This window comes from Trichogramma pretiosum, unplaced genomic scaffold (assembly GCF_000599845.2).
Source record: "Trichogramma pretiosum strain Unisexual culture from Peru unplaced genomic scaffold, Tpre_2.0 scaffold95, whole genome shotgun sequence".
Taxonomy (NCBI): Eukaryota; Metazoa; Arthropoda; class Insecta; order Hymenoptera; family Trichogrammatidae; genus Trichogramma; species Trichogramma pretiosum.
The window spans coordinates 91,758-112,204 of NW_019641618.1; the positions used below are offsets into that span (position 1 = coordinate 91,758).

Below are 20,447 nucleotides of genomic sequence, written 5' to 3' on the forward strand. Positions count from 1 at the left end.
CATTAAGGTGATGCCTTGGCCACAATTTTTACCGACCAAGCACAGAAAATGTATATTTTCGTTACTTTTTTCCAGGCTGATTTTCGAAAAACGGCTCTGTGGAGCCTTCCGTATTGTTGATGCGAACAACTACGACAAATTTCAGCCAATTTCATCGGATAGTTTTCCCGGAAAACAGGATTAAAATTTTTTATCCTTCAAACAGTAATCAAAAATTTCGATCCTGTTTTCCGGAAAAATTACCCAATGAAATTGGCTAAAATTTGGTGCAGTTATTCACAGCTACAATACGGAGGACTGATCAACAGAGCCGTTTTTCGAAAATCGGTCTAGTAAAAAAGTTTTTTCAATTTACATTTTTAATACTCGGTCGGTCAAAATTGGGGCTTCAGCATCATCTTAATTTGAAAATTTTAAATCAAATCAAATTCATTGTTGAGGCCACGTTATTTTAAATTGAATTAAAAAGAATATCTAAGAAATTTGAGTAAATCTAAAATATGTAGTTAGCTGCCCTTATAAAAATTTCCAATAGGATCCCGCGAAATTCCTATTGGAATCCTATAGGACTCCTGTAGGAATTTCGCGAGATCCTATAGGAAATTTTTATAAGGGTGTCTATTGACAGCCATCAGAACTTCTCTAAATTCAATGGAATGAAAACATCAAAATATAAAGCAAGAAAAATTTTTTAAAATTATAAAAGAATAGCAAGAAAAATGAAGTCTCGAAAAAAAATTTAAAAAAATCTAGTTTCAAGCCAGTCAAAAATTAAAAATAGTTTAGAACAATTCCAGAAAGAAATTTTAACCAAGGAAAAGATTTCTGAAGTTTCGCTTCAGGTATTTTACCCATTTAATTTTCATGCTCCAACATTTTAAAAATTGTCTTTGTTCAAATCCATATAATATTTGCTATTTTTCATATGGATGTTGTAATAAAAATCTATGGTGTGTTATTCCAGAGTATGCAAATATAACAAAGAATCCTATTTCTCTCTCTCTATTTTTTTTACCTACAAAAAAGAGATGGACATCAAAGTGAAGCATCGTAAAACGGTCTCTGATTAACTGAAACATATGGCGACGCTCGATGAGAGCCGACTCGATACGATCAGCGCCTGCGCTATACTAACTATCAACACACAGTTAATACCCAAGGAAACTCGAAATACGAATGAAAAAATTGACGCGGGCGAAGCACGTTAGAAACTTACTATTTCTGAATCTTAAACTAACCGATACACAAATGAAAAAATTAACACGCGCGAAGCGTGTTTGAAATACACACTGGGTTAACATAGATTCTGTCTGGTCTAATAGAGTGGTGAAACGTGTTTAAGCATAGGAAATTCCGGTGTTCCATCGGACAGAATCGTTGTTAACCCAGTGTACTAGTAATCATATCTTCTCTTCACCTATCATTTGAGTCTTCAAATCATAAAAGAAAGATAGCAGATCGAATTTTTCGAGATATTTATCTCGGCATGTTTGATGGCAATTTTCTCGGTGAATGAGCGATGTGTCGGAAAATCTAATACCACCATCAAAAAGCTGAGGAAATTTCCTATCGAACACAGTAGTCAGCTATTTTTTTGAAATGAGTTTTGATACTTTTTTAGCGACTCAAAAATTGAGTAATTAGCCGTATTTACGAGAAAAAAATGGTTTTTCGTCCACTAAATCACAAAAGTAGCTATAAAATTAAGCACTATTGCAATGTCAATAGTTCCTATGTTTTTACATGTTCCTAGGACCCCTAAAAAGATTTCCCGGTGGTCCGTATCTGCGTAGGTTGAAAAAAAAATTTGCCATGATTCTACCTCCAAAAATGCGTTTTATTTAAAGAATTGCTCTTATATGGAATGTCAGCCATTTTAAGATATTAAGAGATTATAAGGAATACTTTGCAGTTGCTCTTTGATTTTAATGGTTTGTCTTATGCATAATTATGTAAAATATTGTTTCTCTAAGAGGAAGTACTTAAGAATGACAATTAATAGTTAGGTATAGCGTTCATTACCGCAATAATCATTTCGAATATGTATTACATTAGAACATGTTATAATTGATATGTATATAAACTAATCTCTTATAAAAATTTCCTATAGGATCCTGCGAAATTCCTACTGGAATCCTATAGGAATCCTGTATAAAAATTGTAATAAGGGATATATTAGATAATAAAAAATTATAAAATAATTTTAATTGGAAATATATAAAAATTATATAAGCCCTTGCGATTTAGGTCGAATCTTGAAGATTTTAATATAGTCGGCTGGTTACAATCCCATATTCTTATCGCTATTTCGGTTTAGTGAAAAGCCATGCTATGAAAGGCCGGGCACTGTGAAACTCTACTCGAAAAATCAATGAAAGCTCAATCTTTCAATATTATTGTATTGTATACCTTTTTAATTCAAAATACTCAACTAGTTTGTTCAACGATCGTGTTTTATTTTCAATGTGCTCAAGTTGATAACATTGACTCATTCAAGCCAGGTGCACAACATTGAGATCAAAAAATTTTCAGAAATGGCAAGTAATTATTGATTATTAAAATTGTTGTATACAAGGTAATATTATTAGAAAGTTAGCAAAATTAACAGATACCAAAATTTTTTTAATTAATCAAGGAAAATATTAATTATTGTGAAATAGTAAGTAAGTAGGAATGCCTTTAGTTATTTTTTTACAATTCCAGGACACACTTATCTTTCATTGGCATGTGTGAAAGAAACATTTCTGTTCAGTTATAAATAAAAATGAAAACATCAATAACCATATTATTATCACAAATTACTTATTTCTGAAACCCAAAAAATTATATTTATTTTGAATATTTAATGTATTCCTTTATCAATAGATTTTAATAGATTACATTTTTCTTATTGAATTAAAATTGCATTGTTAATGTAACTATGAAAAGTTATACTAGAAATAAGTTAGAATAAAAATTTTTCTGTTATGATTAATTAAATTTTTGTTTTAAAAATGAATTTTAATCATTATTCAAAAGCAGTTTAATAATAAAATTGATTTCATCATTTGTGTATTTAAAAATAATAAATTAATAGCAATTTAATTGACACGCTTAAAATAGCATATCTATTATACACCTAAATAATTTCAGTTAAATATATGTTGAATTATTTGAACTTGAAAATGTCAATATGATAAAAATTGTAATTTGACTTTAAATATACAAGTAATGAAAAATAATGTAGTAGAAGTTCACTTGTAAACAACCACTATTTAAAAAAATCTACAATGATTTTTGAATTTTTTGTACATGAAATTATTTCATACCCGAATATGTTGTTGGGTTTTTTTAAACTTTTAATATGACCACTATACATTTTTTTTTATTTATTTAAAGGTTGAATTAAATTTCTCAAATAGTTTTTTTGTAAAACTGATTTTATTTTCATTTTTCTGTATTATGATATTCTGCATTATTCTGTATTATGATCAAACATTTGAACACTCTTAGAAGTAATGAGAAATTCCAAATTAGTGGAGTTTATTTCATACAGTTATTAGTAATAATAGCTTTTAATTATTACATTATTTTAAAAAAAATTATGAAATAATATTCAAAGCAAGTTATGTACTCTAAATAAGGTATTTGTATTGCAATGATAAAATAAATTAATTACGTATGCATATATGTACAAGTACATGTTATGGATAAAATGAAATCAAGTAAGAATATCTGTCTAGGTAAAAGTAAACCATTACCTCAATAGAACTTGGCAATAGAAGCCTTTGCCCAGAACAGCTTTTGCTTGTATCATATACTATTAGCGCTGTGTGAAGCACTTTATAACTACTTTGAAAAAGAAAGAAATCATTATATCTTGTGCAAAAAATTAATTTAATTCCTAAATTGTAAAAATGCTAGTATTTATACTTGATTATTTAATAACTTTATTGAAAAATTCAGATGTTATGTCAAAATACCAGGTAAGAAATTATCTGGTTCAATACTTTATTGTTACCAAAATATATACTTTTTTAAATCTTTTCTTTTACTTACAAAGAGAGCCTTTCATCTTTGGGTCACAGATCCTTACCAAGCTTGTTTAGGGGTCTTCTTGTACATAATAATAAAGCCCCCTATGGTTACTTTATTCCAATGGGCCCCGGAAAGAGTTATAGAGCAGAAATAAGTATTAAATATAATATAATGTTAAAAAATACCACTTATTGGTATCAGGCCTTGTACGGGTCAAGTCTAGCTCTTTCAAAAATATTTGTACATGAAATTTTATGCATTCTAAACACTTTTGCAAACAATAAACAATTGAACTCAATTCGTTTGCTGTGTAAGTTTTGAAGAGCATAATAATTTGAGCTAAAGTTAACGTACCGAACAATAAATATTGATGTAAATTATATGAAAATGTTTTTATTTGTATAACTCATAAATCCCTTCTCTTCACCTATTCCTGACACTCATCTGGATTCAGATTCATTCCAGGTGAGTGTCAGAAATAGATGAGAAAGAAAAAACAGTAAGTTTTATGAATGAAAACATTTTTACATGATTTAATATAAATATTAGTTGATAAATGCATAAATTTTAACTCAAATTGATGCGCTCTTCAAAACTTACACAGCAAACCAATTGAGTTAAATTGTTTATTGATTGAAAAGGTGTTTTAGACTTTAAAAACTCAAAGTATAAATACTTCTCAGTCAGTTAGACCTGACTGTGTAAACCTGCTACCCTTATACTCTAATATATGGTATTTTATACATTATATTATATTATATTATACTTCATGGTGCTTTATAATGGTTTACAGGGCTCATTGGAATAAAGTAACTATAGGTGGCTTTATTATTATATACAAGAAGACCCCGGAACAAGTTTGGTAAGGATCTGTGACCCAAAGATGAAAGACTCTCTTTGTTAGTATTTTTTGAGCTGACTATATAAATTAATATTAATTTAAAAACCTATTTTCTATATTTTTTGATTAATTTTCCAAGTTATCTCATAGATAAGAAAGATATTTGAACCAAACTTCCCCAGACTCTACTGGTTGAGCAATTCATTGACACATCAATTGTCTGAATGAAAGTATTACCTAGATGTATGTACGTAAAAATGATAGTTTAAATTGAAAAAAATATTTTTTCATTTAATTAACATGCAATACAATTATTGAGTTGAATAAAAATGATTAAAAAAAAAAAATGTTGTGCATTGTGCTGTAAATTATGTATGATAATTTTTTTTGCTTTCCTTTTTTAAAGCTTTTTATTATTTGTAAAAAATTTTATGATAAGTAAAATAGTATGAGGTTTAAAAAATGTTTAAAACTCACAACACTTGTACAGATTTACTATTTTTGTATTTGAACCAGGAGGTATAGTATTTCCAGAGCAAATTTTAAAAAAATTTTGTAGTTTCTTTATATTCTGTAGCTATAAGAGAATCGTTTTAAATTGTGTATTAATTTGATTAAAACTATCGCAGATATAGTCATTTTAATGGAATTACGTTGTACTCATCCTTGAGCTTTGATCACATTTTAAGTTTCTCTTCACTTTTGGGCAGTCATAAATGGGTTTGATGTTAGAAAGTAGAGCATTACGAAGATCTCAGCTAAATATATTTTAAATATCTCAGATGATGTTCCTTCATATATGGGTAAAAACGTGAATAATGCCCCATCGCCAAGCGCGGGCAGCGAAAACTGACGGATTGCTCATTTTTCAACTCGCTCGCAATGCGTTGAATAAAATTCAGAAAAATAAACCAACACATTTTTTCGATAGGTTTTTACCTCAGCTTTCTACTGATGAGGTTAAAAATGCAAAAATATGCCTCCATAACCTTAAAAAATGGACTTGAAGATAAAACACGCTGTTAATTCCAGAGTTAAACTCCGATCGACTTTCTGGATAGCTAGATCGAAAGATTTTGCGATTTTACACAAGAAATGATTCTAAAAAAAGGGACTTTTTCGATTTTCTCGAGCGGTGAAGAGGGAAAGAGCGCGTGGTCGGCAGTTTTCGAGCGCCACGGCCTGTTTTTTTGCTATACTATACGTTTCTTTACCTTTCACGCATTAAGCTTTCGCCGTGGAAATGAACAAATACATGGTTTTTGTGTATTTTTGCCTCGTCTTCCCGATGGTGGAATAAGTTTTTGAAAAATTTGCTTTGTTTTGCGAATAAAACGAAAATAATGAAATTATTAATCAAAAAAGTTAATTTACGTGTTCAAAAATCCAATTTTCCAAAAACTAATTGCACCATTAGGAAGATGAGAAAAAAAAACGCAAAAAACACGTATTTGTTTATTTTTATGGCGAAAGCCTAACGTGTGATAGATAAAGAAACGTAAAGTGTTCCGCAAAAACAGGCCGCGGCGCAGCCGACCGCACGCTCTTTACCTCTTCACCGCTCGAGAAAATCGAAAAAGTCCCTTTTTTCAGAGTTATTATTTCTGTAAAACCGCGAGATCTTTCGATCTAGCTAGTTAGAAAGTCTATCACAGTAGAACTCTAGAAGTTACAACGTGTTTTATCTTCAAGTCCATTTATTGAGGTTATAGAGATATATTTTTGCATTTTCGACCTTACCAGTAAAAAGCTGAGGTAAAAACCTATTAAAATCAATTGTTGGTTTATTTTTCTGAATTTTATTTAACCCTTTGCGAGTGAGTTGAATACTGAGCAATCCGACCACTTTCGCTGCCTGCTCGTAGCGTGTGGAAATTACTCATTTTTGTGCATCAAAATCTTTAAACGCGTTTTAATAGCTGGGCCGAAAAGTGTCCCCATGGCACGAGTATCGTACAAAATTTTATAGTACTGTGCAAAGCGCTTTGTCTCTGGGTAATGTAAGTCTGGCTCGTAAAGAGTTCTTTACACTCATGATGATTATAAGGGTTTGCTTCCATCATGGTGTGCATCATGGGAAAACCGCTGCCAATGTATTGGCAAGTAGCTTCCTCATATTTTTTTTTAACTTTGAAATATTAGTATTGTCTTTTCGCATTCTTTTATAATTGTAATCTAATTTTTTTCCAATATTATTGAAGTTATATTTTTAACTAATATTATAACCGAAAAGTAAACGCAGGGAAAATTCGAAAGTAACGCATTTATGCAATTTTTCATACGTATAGTTAATTTTGGCCTGTTAAGTGTATATGCAGCATTGCGCATAACAAATTATAGAATTGTTCAGAGACTCGAACACTCGACCTTTCAGCAGTTATCGAATAAACATTTTGTATAGCACTCTAACCCAAAAATCGCAACTTTGCCGCTTCTTTTAGGCTCTTGTGCTATAAAATATTGTCAATTTGTCACTGCGTCTTCACGAAACGAAAGCGTCTCTCAGCTTTATCGGGTTTCTCAAATAAACAATGCAAAAAAAAAAATTTTTCTTCTTAAATAGAAAAAAAACGTTACGTTTATCGATAAATGAATTTTTCTGGCTTCGTCCTTATGTCATAACGAAAAAAATAAGCCCTCCCCCGTCACGATACGTGCTACCGTTATCGAGGAATCACTCTATACAGCCATACAGCCGCATACACCCACATACATGCCAAAATGTGTCAGAAATTCGATCTAGTTTATAGAAATATCATTAAATATATCCTACGATAATTATATATGAAAGCTTAAGTGGAGCACATCACAAAACTTCCTCTATGAGGGAGAAAAAGGAAGAAAACATCAATTTCCCGCAAAAAAAATTCTTTCCGTAAAAAAAAAATTTTTTTTAAATCGAAAAAAAAATTTTTTTTTCTTCGTTTATCGCTAAATACAATTTTCTGGCTTCATCCTTACATCATAACGAACAAAATAAGCCCTCCCTCGTCACGATACGTGCTACCGTTATCGAGGAATCACTCTACACAGACATACAGCCGCGCACACACACACACACACACACACACACACACACACACACACACACACACACACACACACACACACACACACACACACACACACACACACACACACACACACACACACACACACACACACACACACACACACACACACACACACACACACACACACACACACACACACACACACACACACACACACACACACACACACACACACACACACACACACACACACACACACACACACACACACACACACACACACACACACACACACACACACACACACACACACACACACACACACACACACACACACACACACACACACACACACACACACACACACACACACACACACACACACACACACACACACACACACACACACACACACACACACACACACACACACACACACACACACACACACACACACACACACACACACACACACACACACACACACACACACACACACACACACACACACACACACACACACACACACACACACACACACACACACACACACACACACACACACACACACACACACACACACACACACACACACACACACACACACACACACACACACACACACACACACACACACACACACACACACACACACACACACACACACACACACACACACACACACACACACACACACACACACACACACACACACACACACACACACACACACACACACACACACACACACACACACATCGGCCTCCTTGGCTCAGTGGGTATAGTTCTTGCCTGCTGATACAAGGTACGCCGTAGGGCGTGGGTTCGATCCCCACCGGACGAATTTTCGAGGTTCGTTTTTTCGCCTGGTGTAGTCGAGTCCGTGCCCGAGGTGGAGCGAGTACCACTCAAAAAGAAGACTCGGGCTATGTCATCAGCCTCCGAAACGGTAAAAAAACCCCGATCACTGTGCGAGCTGGAAGCGATAGGATAACCATAAGTAGGAGCCCGAGGCGAGGACTCACAAGGCTGGCAATAGATGGAGCACAACACTCCCATGATGAAGTCGGAAGCGAGAACCACACTCACAAGAGGGCGCCGGATGCGGGAGCTTAGGCTCGTTTGCGGCCGCATGATGGCATCTGAAGCGAGAACCACACTCACAAGACGACTACAATAAAAGGAGGAGCACTCACAGGGTAGCGCCGGAAGCGAGAACCACACTCACAAGATGGCACTAGACAGCGAGTTCTAAAGAAGATGCCTAACTCAGGAGGAGATGTCAGCAATGTGTGTCCACGCAGACGGCTCTGAAGAAGGGGATACGACAATCGACGATGACATCGCGCAGGATCGGAGGTTCACCAAGTAGAAAAAAGATGAGTCCCTGTACCCCTAATCGTCGCATATCACTATGCGACGGATGGGGGATGTATGGAAAACAACGACTAACAGAAGTAGCAGAAATGCTCAACTAACCCCGGCCTCACCGAAGCAATGCCTAACGGCGGATTCCGGTGAGTGTCCGAATGGGGTGGAGTAGGAAAAAAAAACACACACACACCCATGCTTACCAACATGTGTCAGAAATTCGATCTAGTATATAGAAATATCATTAAATATATCCTACGATGATTCTATAAAAAAGCCGAAATGGAGCCCATCACAAAGCTTTCTCTATGAGGAAGCAAAATCATATAAAAAATCGTATGATTAATCACGCCAATATAAGATCATATGATTTTTCTCATAACTTAAGTTTCTCCCTGTCTGGAGAAAGTTTGCAAATTTTGTATTCAGATCATGAATGATGGTTTTGATTTTTTTCAATGGGTGATTCAAGAGGGTTTCATTATTCTGGAAATGTAAAAATTGTAGAATTTGTTCGAACCGATTTCGAGGCATTGTTTGGTGGAATATAGGAGTAACCAACGACGAATTGAGGCTCCAGTTATCGTCGAGGGCAACTTTTTTGACGTGCCCCATCAAAATAGTTAAGCCCAAGAATTTTTTCAACTCGTCGTTTCCTAAATTTTTCCAAGCTTTCATTTTTTGGCGGTCTGGTTCAGGATTTTGAAACTGATAGAGATTTGTTTCTCGGTCAATGACTTCTAATAAATTATCATCCATGATCAGTTCAAAATAATCTATAGGTTTACGACCGTTCAATGGGGTGTTTTTAACTATGTGACTAGGCAATCCTGTGAAGTCTTTTATCAAAGAATAAAAGTCATTGTTGTATAATATTTCATTTTCGGGTATATATTCGCGATCGTACTTAACAAAATAGTCAAAATTATCATTTTCGTCATCATTTGGTTCATTTTCACCTTCGCATAAGCCAAACCTTCAGTCGGTATGGAAAACATGGCTATCCTGTCATATACTACGTACATTACTATTATAACGCATATGTGCTGTATTATAGCCATGTGCATGAAATTATTGATTAAAAAGTGCATCATAAAGAAATCTGAGCAAAGCTTGAATTTTTATAATGTGTAATAATACAAAAGATCAGATATCTAAAGTTACAGGATAATAAAACTCTTTCTATCTTGAGGAATTTATGATTAGAACACACGAATGTATAACACGTGTTTTATGATCTAATAAGAGATGTGGACCATCGACAAACTTGGGAGAAGATTCTAGAGTCGCGAAGACTTATCTTTGGGTCTGAGCTGGGAGAAAGGGACCAACCATAGAGCCTTATAAAAAGGCCTACTCTAAGACAATCGAGCCCTTATTCTCTATTTAGACTTGGAGCAGTAACAACGCAAGTATTAGAGAAGAGACAACCTAGCTGCACCTCTGCCGAGGCAGACGGTCAGCTGCTGGCTTGTTGTCCAGAAACCGTTGACTCATGCAGTCTAAGTGCAAGTGTCGCATCTATAAGCCCTACATAGAGTTCAAATCTAAGTCCAGTCTAAAGTTTTATTCAGAAGAACATAGAGTCAAAGTCAAAGTCTAGTTAAAAGTTAAAGTCTAAATAGTTCTTGAAATTAAAGTCTTTTCTAAGCAAGTTAAGTGGGTGCCCAAGTTATTGTAGTTCATCCTCTGAAGATCGTTGATTCAACATCGTTCGGGACAGCGTACGAGAAGATTATCATCGAGCCAAGAGGAAGCCAGATTTGGAGTGTGTATGCGATCAGAGTGAATTTAAATATATTTATGTAAGTCATTTAATAATTATAACAATACTTGTACACATGTTATTATTTCAATCACTCCCTTTTAACTATTTCTGTGACGAAGAATCTCTAAATTAAAAAACTGTGATATTCGTTAACTCGGATGTCACAATACAATAATTGCGCTTTCGAATACACCCTGTACTTGTATAGATGACGATTGAGATAATTCATGCAAGAATTGCTATAAGCCACTATGCGACACCTATTGGCGTTTTCGCCAGTCAATTACTTGGCGGCAATTTCGAAAACAACATATGAGGCACAAATTTTTTCAAGTGATATTGCGCATGCGCTGTATTGGGTCGACATCTAGAAATTTTGAAATCTGGACCAGGGATTCGTGACACATGAAAATAAGAAATACGAGTGATACTTTAAGAATAGATTTAAATAAAATGTACAAAAATTCGAATAACTATGCTTTTTCTTATTTTCAAATATTCTATCACGAAGTATTGATCATTATTGAATGATAAAAATATTCTTGAGACTTTTCTATCATATAATTCATTTATTCATTTATTCATTCATTAATTTGCTACATATTTACAAATAAAAAAAAGCACACGTATTTCTTATTTTTTCATTTTACACTTTGGCCTATATTTAAAGTAGCTTAGTCTCAAAGAAAACAAAATTATCTTTACTTTGATTGTTTTTCAAACTTTTTAAGTGCTCTAGAACCAAAGTTATATGGGTTTAGAGGCTCTCGGAAATTGCAAGATAAATGAAAAATATCGATTTTTTCTCAGTTTACTTTACACATATTAAACCCAAACGAAGTCCTAAATAAAGTAGTATAGTCTTAAAGAACATAATATAACCTTTAATTTGGTTAGTCTAAAAACTTTTTAAGTGCTCTAGAACTGAAGTTATAGGTGTTCATAGTTTCTCTGAAAATTCGAATTCAACGGTTTAAAGATTCAAAGATTGTAACTTCTATTGTAAGTCTAACTATATTGACTTCAAAGATTGTAAGTTCTAATGAACGAAGATTTGCTTTAGGTAGATAGGAACGTAGATGCTGTTTTACGCAGTCTCACTTTTCGGCCGTTCTCTTTTTTATAAGTAGAATAACAACTATGAATTTTATTTATTGAAACTGATAAATTTACATTTAAAATTTTAATTCATTAGTCAAATAAATTTCTCCTTATTAAATAAGATTATACGAATAACTTAAATTGCACTCAATATTTTTTTATTACAAACTTGAAATTTTTATCCGATATCATTAACAAATGAGTACCAGCTATAGTATATAATCTTCTAATATCGAATAATGAAGGATTGTTTTATTTCTCAAGTATCGCAGACGTATATTATGTAACCTAAAGTAACTTAACAAGTAGCCTAGATACATATAATTTTCAAAATCCCAAGCGTTCCTCGTCCTTTGCGTCCTCTCGGAGGCGGCCGTAAAGTCGCGCTCGCTCGTCCGCAAGAAGGACCAGCGGTGGTATGCCGGCAAGGACATATGTGGCCTCGTAGGAGACATGCGGTCGGCCTCCTATCACACGCAGGCAGGCTTGTCGGTGGGCTGACTCCGCCTGGCGAGTGTAAACTCGCTTTTGTGCTGCTGAGCTCCAGATGGGGGCTCCATACAGGAGTATGGAGTCGACGACGTGAGCATACAGCTTGCGTCGGCTGCTTCTGGGTCCGCCAGAGTTGGGCATGATCTTCGTGAGGGCACCGATCACACCGGCTGCTAATATCGAATAATGAAGGATTGTTTTATTTCTCAAGTATCGCAGACGTATATTATGTAACCTAAAGTAACTTAACAAGTAGCCTAGATACCTATAATTTTCAAAATCATAACACATGTATGTGTGTGCGTGTTTTTTGTCGAGACAGGTAATCCATTAACTGATACCTCTAATTACCGGTCCCCAGTTTTCATGCCTTGAGAACCAATATCAAGGTTTGAAGCGAAAATCGAAACACCTCAGGAAATAAGAAGTAGTCTACTCTACACATTTTAGCGTAAAAATAAATGTTTCATAACTTTATGATAATCAAATAATTTATATTTTAGATAAGATTTCTGGGTTGATGAACGATTTCTGAAGAAAAATGGAGATTAAATTGAAATTATTTGATGGGATGAACAATTTCGATACTAGCAGTGAGAAATACAAGTAATCATAACAGTTAATATTTAGTACTTGAATACTTCATTAGGTTCACATGGCAGCGATGAAGCATGGTAAGAATAATTAATCTGAAGTAATTTAGATAACGAAAATTTCCTTTTTTAATTAATCCATATGTGTATTCGATGTCACTTACTTTGCATAGACTTTTGAAACAATCTAATTTTAAAATTTAACTTTTCATAGAATCTCCACAGCTTAAAGTATTTTTTTTATTTAGTGATTCCGTTATTGCGCATATTAATGCTGGCTTGACTTTTTTTTATTTCTCGTGCATTTCAAAGATGAAAAATAACTAATGGCCCTGTTGTGAATTTTCGAAAGAGTATTTATAAACAACTCATTTGATGTACTGAAATGAATATTTATATACGCAAGAACTTCGGGACACCCAATATTTCTTTTATTTTAGACGAAAAACAATTAAATTCTGAGACTCTATTGACTCTTGAAGCATGCAATATCTAAATTGAGTCCAAGTGCTTGCAATTATTGTCTTGTGTTTTACTAAGTGCTCCAAGGGGGCTTAAATAATTATATATTTCTATTTAGTATTGAGCTGAAAAAGTGGAAAAAATTTTTTTTTCAGAAAACAGGAATAAGAGCCTTTTTCAATACCCCATTTGAAAGTACTTTGTCCAGTTGAATACTTACAAACACTCAAATTAACTGGTATAAGTCAATAAACCTTCAGCGATAAGCATTTAGGGATATCTAAGCTGTTTACCGTAAGATTCCAAGTGTTTGCATGACACGACTAAATTTCATGTGGTTTTATTTTCTTTGATGGATCATTATCCATCAATGCAACCTCAAGCTAAGCATAATATAAACTTTGACTACTTCCACATACAATTTAATAGAATATTTTATTAAAATTTATCAAAAATAATCATTCATGAATAAAATAATTTATTAAATTGTATGTGGAAATAGTCAAAGTTGATCTTATGCTTAGCTTGAGGTTGCGTTGATGGATAATGATCCATCGAAGAAAATGAAATGACATACAACTTAGTTGTGTAATGCAAACACTTAAAATCTTACGGCAAACCATTTAAATACCCCAAATACTTATCGCTGAAGGTTTATAGACTTATACCAGTTAATTTAAGTATTTAACTGGAAAAAGTACTTTCAAATGGGGTATTAAAAAAAGTTTTCATGCCTGATTTCTGAAAAAAAAATTTTTCAGCTTAATGCTACAAATAGAAATATATATTTATTTGAGCCCCCTTCGAGCCCTTGACAAACATTGTAAAAGCAAGCCAGACAAGGAATTGCATAAATTTAAACTTCAAAGACATATTTTGTTACTCATAGCATATCCATTACACAGGCATACAAAAAAAATGTTCAGTTCTAGAGACCGGACCTTGTGGACATTATGTTTTTGGGGTAGCTGAATCTGAATCTGGTGTCAGTTTTTCATCATCAAATCGATTTAAGGTTATTTGAAGGTCATTTTAAGGTCAAATCACGAAAAAAAAGTTTGAAAATCTAAAACAATTCCTATGTAGGTTTTTGAGGAAGCTGAATTCAAATCTGAAGTCAGATGACCTTTACGACCTTATCTTTAAGGTCTTTTGAAGGTCAAACTCGGAGAATTAAATATTAAAATCCGAAAAATATCACATTTATGTTTTGAGGATCGCTGAATTAGAATCCTAGGTCATTTTGACTAAATTTGGACATATTAAGGTCATTGAAGGTCATTTGAAGGTCAACTCATTTGTTGTTTAAATTTAGTAAACGCGATAAAATATTGGAAAAAGATTGTGTATCGGTTGTGGGAGCTGACGAATTCACTTTTTTTTTGAGTGAGCAGTAGTAAGGCAAGATTGAGGTCATACTAAAAAACATCGAAAAAATATGAGAATATTAGATGCTAAAAAACATTGAAAAAATATGAGAATATTAGATTTTTGTCATTTTTCTAACAGTTTGTGTCATTTTACTCTCATTAAAGCCGTCGTAACCCCCATAAAAAGTTATTTAGCTTTGAAGAGTACAAAATAACCTTTGATTTGGTTATATTAAGAACATTTTATGACAAACAGGGCCGAAGATATAGCGAAAAAACGTTTCACGAAAAATCGAGAAAAAAAAGATAAATTGTTGTTTTTAGTTTTGTTCATTTTAAATATATTAAACTCACTTTAATCCATACTAGCGAATTACCTCGCTTGCTCGGTTTAGTCAGAGTTTTGAAAGAATTTTTAAGAAAGCAAGAAATATAAAATAAGTTTTCACAAGGTATATACCAGGTATATATCGTCAGTGCTAACGAAGACTATCTCTTGTTTAAATGTAGACAAATTCCTATAGCGAAGAAATTCTCTTTTTTATCAAAATGCAGCGATAAAAATCACTAATTCGATTCGTAATTCAAACTTTTCCAAAAACTTGTAATGATTAGATTTAAAAAAGTGGGGTTATTCTTACATCAAAAAACTATTATGCTGCAGTTTTACAAATGGGGATTTTCTTCATAAGCACCGTCGATATAATGTATATACCTTGTATTTACAAGTTATGTACCAGGTATATATTGCAACGGAGCTAAAATGAAAAATCGTCAAGTTACGCGCTTACGACGCGCGCGAGACGAGAGAGAGACGAGAGAGAGCAGCGAGACGCGAGCTTCCCCTACTCACTCACCAACTTGCACGCGCGCGCAGTGAGGAGCCTACGCACTGCATCCCACTCCGCGAAATACGCGAGAGAAGGAGACGAGCGCACGAGAGCGACCCCCGAATGTGACCCGCCGGCATGCCTATAAAAGCTAGGTCAAGGGCGCAGCGCATTCATTATTATTTTTATTACATTGTTATATTATTATTATTACTACACCATTACAATTATTATTCTTCTTTCACTCAAATTCGCGACACTTAGTCAATTTTCGTTACTAGTGCCTCGAATTTTTCTAAGTCCAGCTATTGCGACATCACGTTCAACACTCACTTGGTGCTGTACGACTCTCGTAATAGCTGACTGAACTGATTATCGGTTCAACGTGAAGTGATAATCAGTGTAAGCAATTGTCGCAAGTGCGGTAATTGCACTGCCGTGGGTGCATTAGTGTTTCGCGGAGTACAAGTGCATCCAACCGTGAGGTACCGTCTAGGGGGATAAATTTGTGTTATTTTTACTCGAATCTCCGTCTTGATGTAAGTAATCCTTGGGAGTTTTCCTTTCCATCCTATCACTGCAATACATGCCGAACCAGGTTTCACATATTTGCTGAATACCGTTAGCTAATTGCAGAGATAACTCAGTACAAGAGAGCCGAACCAGGTTTCACATATTTGTTGAATACCGTTAGCTCCTTGTCATATAGAATATGTCAATCAAAATCTAAGTTCTACTTCAATCGTGCTAGATGCTGAGACTAGATAGACGATTCTATATTTCTTTTACTTTATCCTATCGTACCGTGTGTGACATCCTCTCGTAATTTAACGTAGGGACACGAACGAGAATCAGGCGCACTCCAGCACGTCGGCAGAGCCGAATACGTCGACACAGCATAAGGTAAAACAATTTATATTCAGTCACAACCATCTCATTCACCCATCACAGGTTACGACGCCTGATTAAGCCTCTTTCTAAGAGTAATCAGCGAGTAACCGAAGAGTTGCTGCTCCACTCAAGAATATTAATTAAATTCATTTGTATTTCATTTCCGATAATAGTAATTTCTATAATTTGCATCTTCAATAAAACATAATTATTTGTTCACATAATACTCTGATATTTATAGTTATTTCACGGTCCTTCTGACCCATTTAATGCATACATATTTATTTTACATGTAATTATTTAGTGCGAGTCACCAATACAAAATCCCCGAGCGTCTTACCCACTGCGTTCTGCGCATAACATATTCTCTCTTCCTCTCTCACGTTCGTTATTGAGGCACGTGTAGAGAGCACTCTCGGACGAGTACTTGTAATTTAAGTTTCTTACGCGCGCGTACTTGTAACGTAGCTTGGAAACCTGCGCCGCTCGCATAAGAAACGCCTCAATATATATAATGTATATGGGTCATTCTCCTACTTTTTTGAAAAAGTGTGAGCGGTGTAATTTGAAAAAAATATATGTTATTAAACAACATAAAAAAAGACTTTTCCTAAAGTTTTAGCCCGGAAAAAAATTTTTGGAGGTGCCAAGCGACAAATGAGCGTTGAAAAACGTGGTTTTTTTCACTGTTTTTTGGGGATTTTTGAAAAATTCTACAAGGAAGTGTACTGACTCGTCAGAGACGTGGTTCGAATCATTTTTTTTTGTCTCAAAACGTATTTTTTGAAAAAAAATCGACCCGAGGTTTCCCCGATGCTGCTTATGCTGGGTGTTTCAACCATTTATGCCAAAGCATCTATCGACACGTGCAAGAAAATGGCTTACAAGTCGAATACACCGACCCCTCTACTGAAATCAAATTGTACTCGCACATGCTGATGGCATTAGCATTTGTGCCTACCGCAGACGTGCGCAAAGCTTTCACTCGCCTTCGATGCCTGAAGCTCTGTCAGTTATCGCTAAATACTTCGGAAAAACTTATATCACCGGTCGTCCCAAGAGCAGCAAACTAAAAGCTGTGCCTCCAAGATACCCAGTACAATTATAGAATCAATATGAAGCTTGTTTGAACGGTGAACAAAAAACTAATAATTGCAGCGAAGGTTGGCATAATCGGTTTAAATTATTAGTGGGGAAAAATCACCCCGATTTATATTCATTCTTGGTTGAGATGCAAACAGAACAATGCGACACAGAAATATCTGTTGCTGAGTTAAGTCTTGGAAGGGCTGTAAAATCTGCTCCGAAAAAGGAATGGCGTGAAACTCAAGATCGAATTGTTTCAAATGTGCTTCAGTATCACCAATACAAAGAAGATGATAATGTATTAGATTATTCGAAGCACCTCAGTCACAACATTGTTGTATCATCTTTTTAATAAATACCTTATTTTCAATATATTTTTAGGAATTTTGATTTTAGGAAATTTTATTTAGGAACGGCATATTAAGAAAAATTATTTTTAGGAAAATTGTCTCGTAGGAAAAAAAATTCGGAAAAATGTACGGTAATCTTTCGACTATACCCACATCTCGAGCTTAACCCATTAAGTCCGGGACGGACACTTTTTTGATACTTTTGTGAGGCGTTATATTTTTGTTGAAAATGGAGTCCGAAAAAATTGCGAGTAAGCATAATCTACGCAAAATTTAATGAACTTTCCGAATCCGGCGTCAGATTTTCAACATAACGAACCAGTCAAAAGTTATGGATGGTTTTATCCAAAGAAACGTGGTTTTGAAAAAAAAAATTTTTTTTCTTTTTAAATTTTCACATGGAAATCGTTGAAGTCCTGGCGTCTCGCGTGAAGATAAAGCGTCCATGGACCCTAAACTGAAAGTTATCGTGGTTTAGATTGGAAAAAAAAAGTTTAAGTAAACAAAATGGCGGTTAGAACACCAAAACTCGTTAGAAACGTTCTAGAATTTTTAATTTGAAAAAGAAGGACCTAAGGAAAAAATTTTACTGATGAAAAAGTTCTTAGAATTGATCAAAGAATACGCTAGAATTTTTTCACATTTTTTTGAAAAATTTTTTCAATTTTTGAAAATTGAATTGATTGTTCGGGGTGTTTTTTGGTGTGCCAAAAGCTAAAAAATGACATGGGTTACGACCGGATTATTGCCCCCTAGTTCCGTATAGCGGCATTTGAAATATTCAATTTTTTCGATTTTCTTTACTTTTATCCATCTAATACTCACACGCTTTTTATTGTGTGGACATTAACTAAATATGAAATGCTCATTTTTCGCCATTTTTCCTCAATTTGAACATTATATTTGTGTATACAAATTTGTTACAAACAGTAAAAGGGTAAAGTTATATGGGAAAAAACGGTTTTTCGAAAACGGGGAGGGTTAAGCGACGACTATTGGGAGTTATAACAACGGATTTTTTTCATTTATAGTCCTAAACTAACTTTTTGAGGGGTGGGAGCGAGGATCGGAGCACTTTGGGAAATAAGGACCACCCTAGCCCGACAAGGTTCATATTACAGTTATTGAGGTAGAGACTCGTACGAAGCAAAAGATCTTTAGAAAGATGCTCTTCATAGATTGAGTTGTGTTGATTGAAATATAAATTAGAAATTCTAAGAGCCTTTTCAAAAAGTAAATAAAGCGGTATAACCTCAAAAAACCTGTATTCATTACAACTGTATATATTCATAAAAGTACTGAAAGAGTTACTACTTACTTTTCTCAGATATAGTTTCATCCGTTTGTTCAATATCTTTATACAATAAATATTTTCTTTTCGATGTTTCTCTTGGAATGCTATAAGTTGATAAAGCCTGATTAATCGTCATTCCCTTCGATATCTCTTCAAAGGCTTGCTGCAAATCATTGATGGTCCAAGATTTTTCTTTTCTAACGTGCGCTCTTCCCATATTAAATGTTTAAACTTAGTAACTTCACTTAAATTTAAACTAAAGCTAAATCTTTTCATTTGTTATGAACGTCTACATCGGACGACTAAGGTTGACGTCTGTAATCACGACTGTAGTGACCGATTCACATGCGAAACCTATATGCGCCTCCTGTAGTTGCCCCATCAACGCCCCTCTCGGATTTTTGAAAATTATCAAGATTTTTCAAAATTTTTGTAGAAAAGTCAAAATTTTTTGTGCAAGAATTGAAAGTTAAGATATTAAATTTTATGTTCCAAATACTCATCGCAAGAAAAAATTTGTATACCAAGCATAAAAATAATGCTAAAACCATGAACAAATTTTAAAAATAACTGCATTATTTTTCAGCTTTTTAAATTATAATCATTTTAATATTTTTAAGCAAATTTTGCTCAAGAAAATCATTGGTTATTAAATAATCAATACTAGGACACATTAATTTATTCCTCGCGCATTTTTTTATTGTTTTTACAAGCAAAACCCATTTTTTTCCACTACCTACTTTGCCCCACCTTTCCCTACGTGTGTGTATATTAGGGTGGTCCTTATTTCCCAAAGTCCTCCGATCCTCGTTCCTACCCCTCAAAAAGTTAGTTTAGGACTATAAATGAAGAAACCCATCGTTATAACTCCCAATAGTAGTCGCTAAAACCTCCCCGTTTTCAAAAAACCGTTTTTCCCCATATAACCATGTTATACTCAATATTGTACTATTAGAACGTAATAAAA

At 34.1% G+C, this 20,447-nt stretch overlaps 1 protein-coding gene across 1 annotated transcript in view; it reads left to right on the forward strand.

Annotated features, from left to right (window-relative positions):
• Positions 1 to 2,354: 2,354 nt before the first annotated feature.
• LOC106656744 (cytoplasmic protein NCK1) overlaps positions 2,355 to 20,447 on the forward strand; it is a 54,377-nt gene continuing 36,284 nt past the window's right edge. Inside the window, exons 1-2 of the mRNA XM_014377874.2 lie at positions 2,355 to 2,575; positions 13,108 to 13,278. Of these exons, the coding sequence (XP_014233360.1) occupies positions 13,260 to 13,278 (19 nt within the window). The 5' untranslated portion in view covers positions 2,355 to 2,575; positions 13,108 to 13,259. The remainder of the gene's footprint in view (positions 2,576 to 13,107; positions 13,279 to 20,447) is intronic.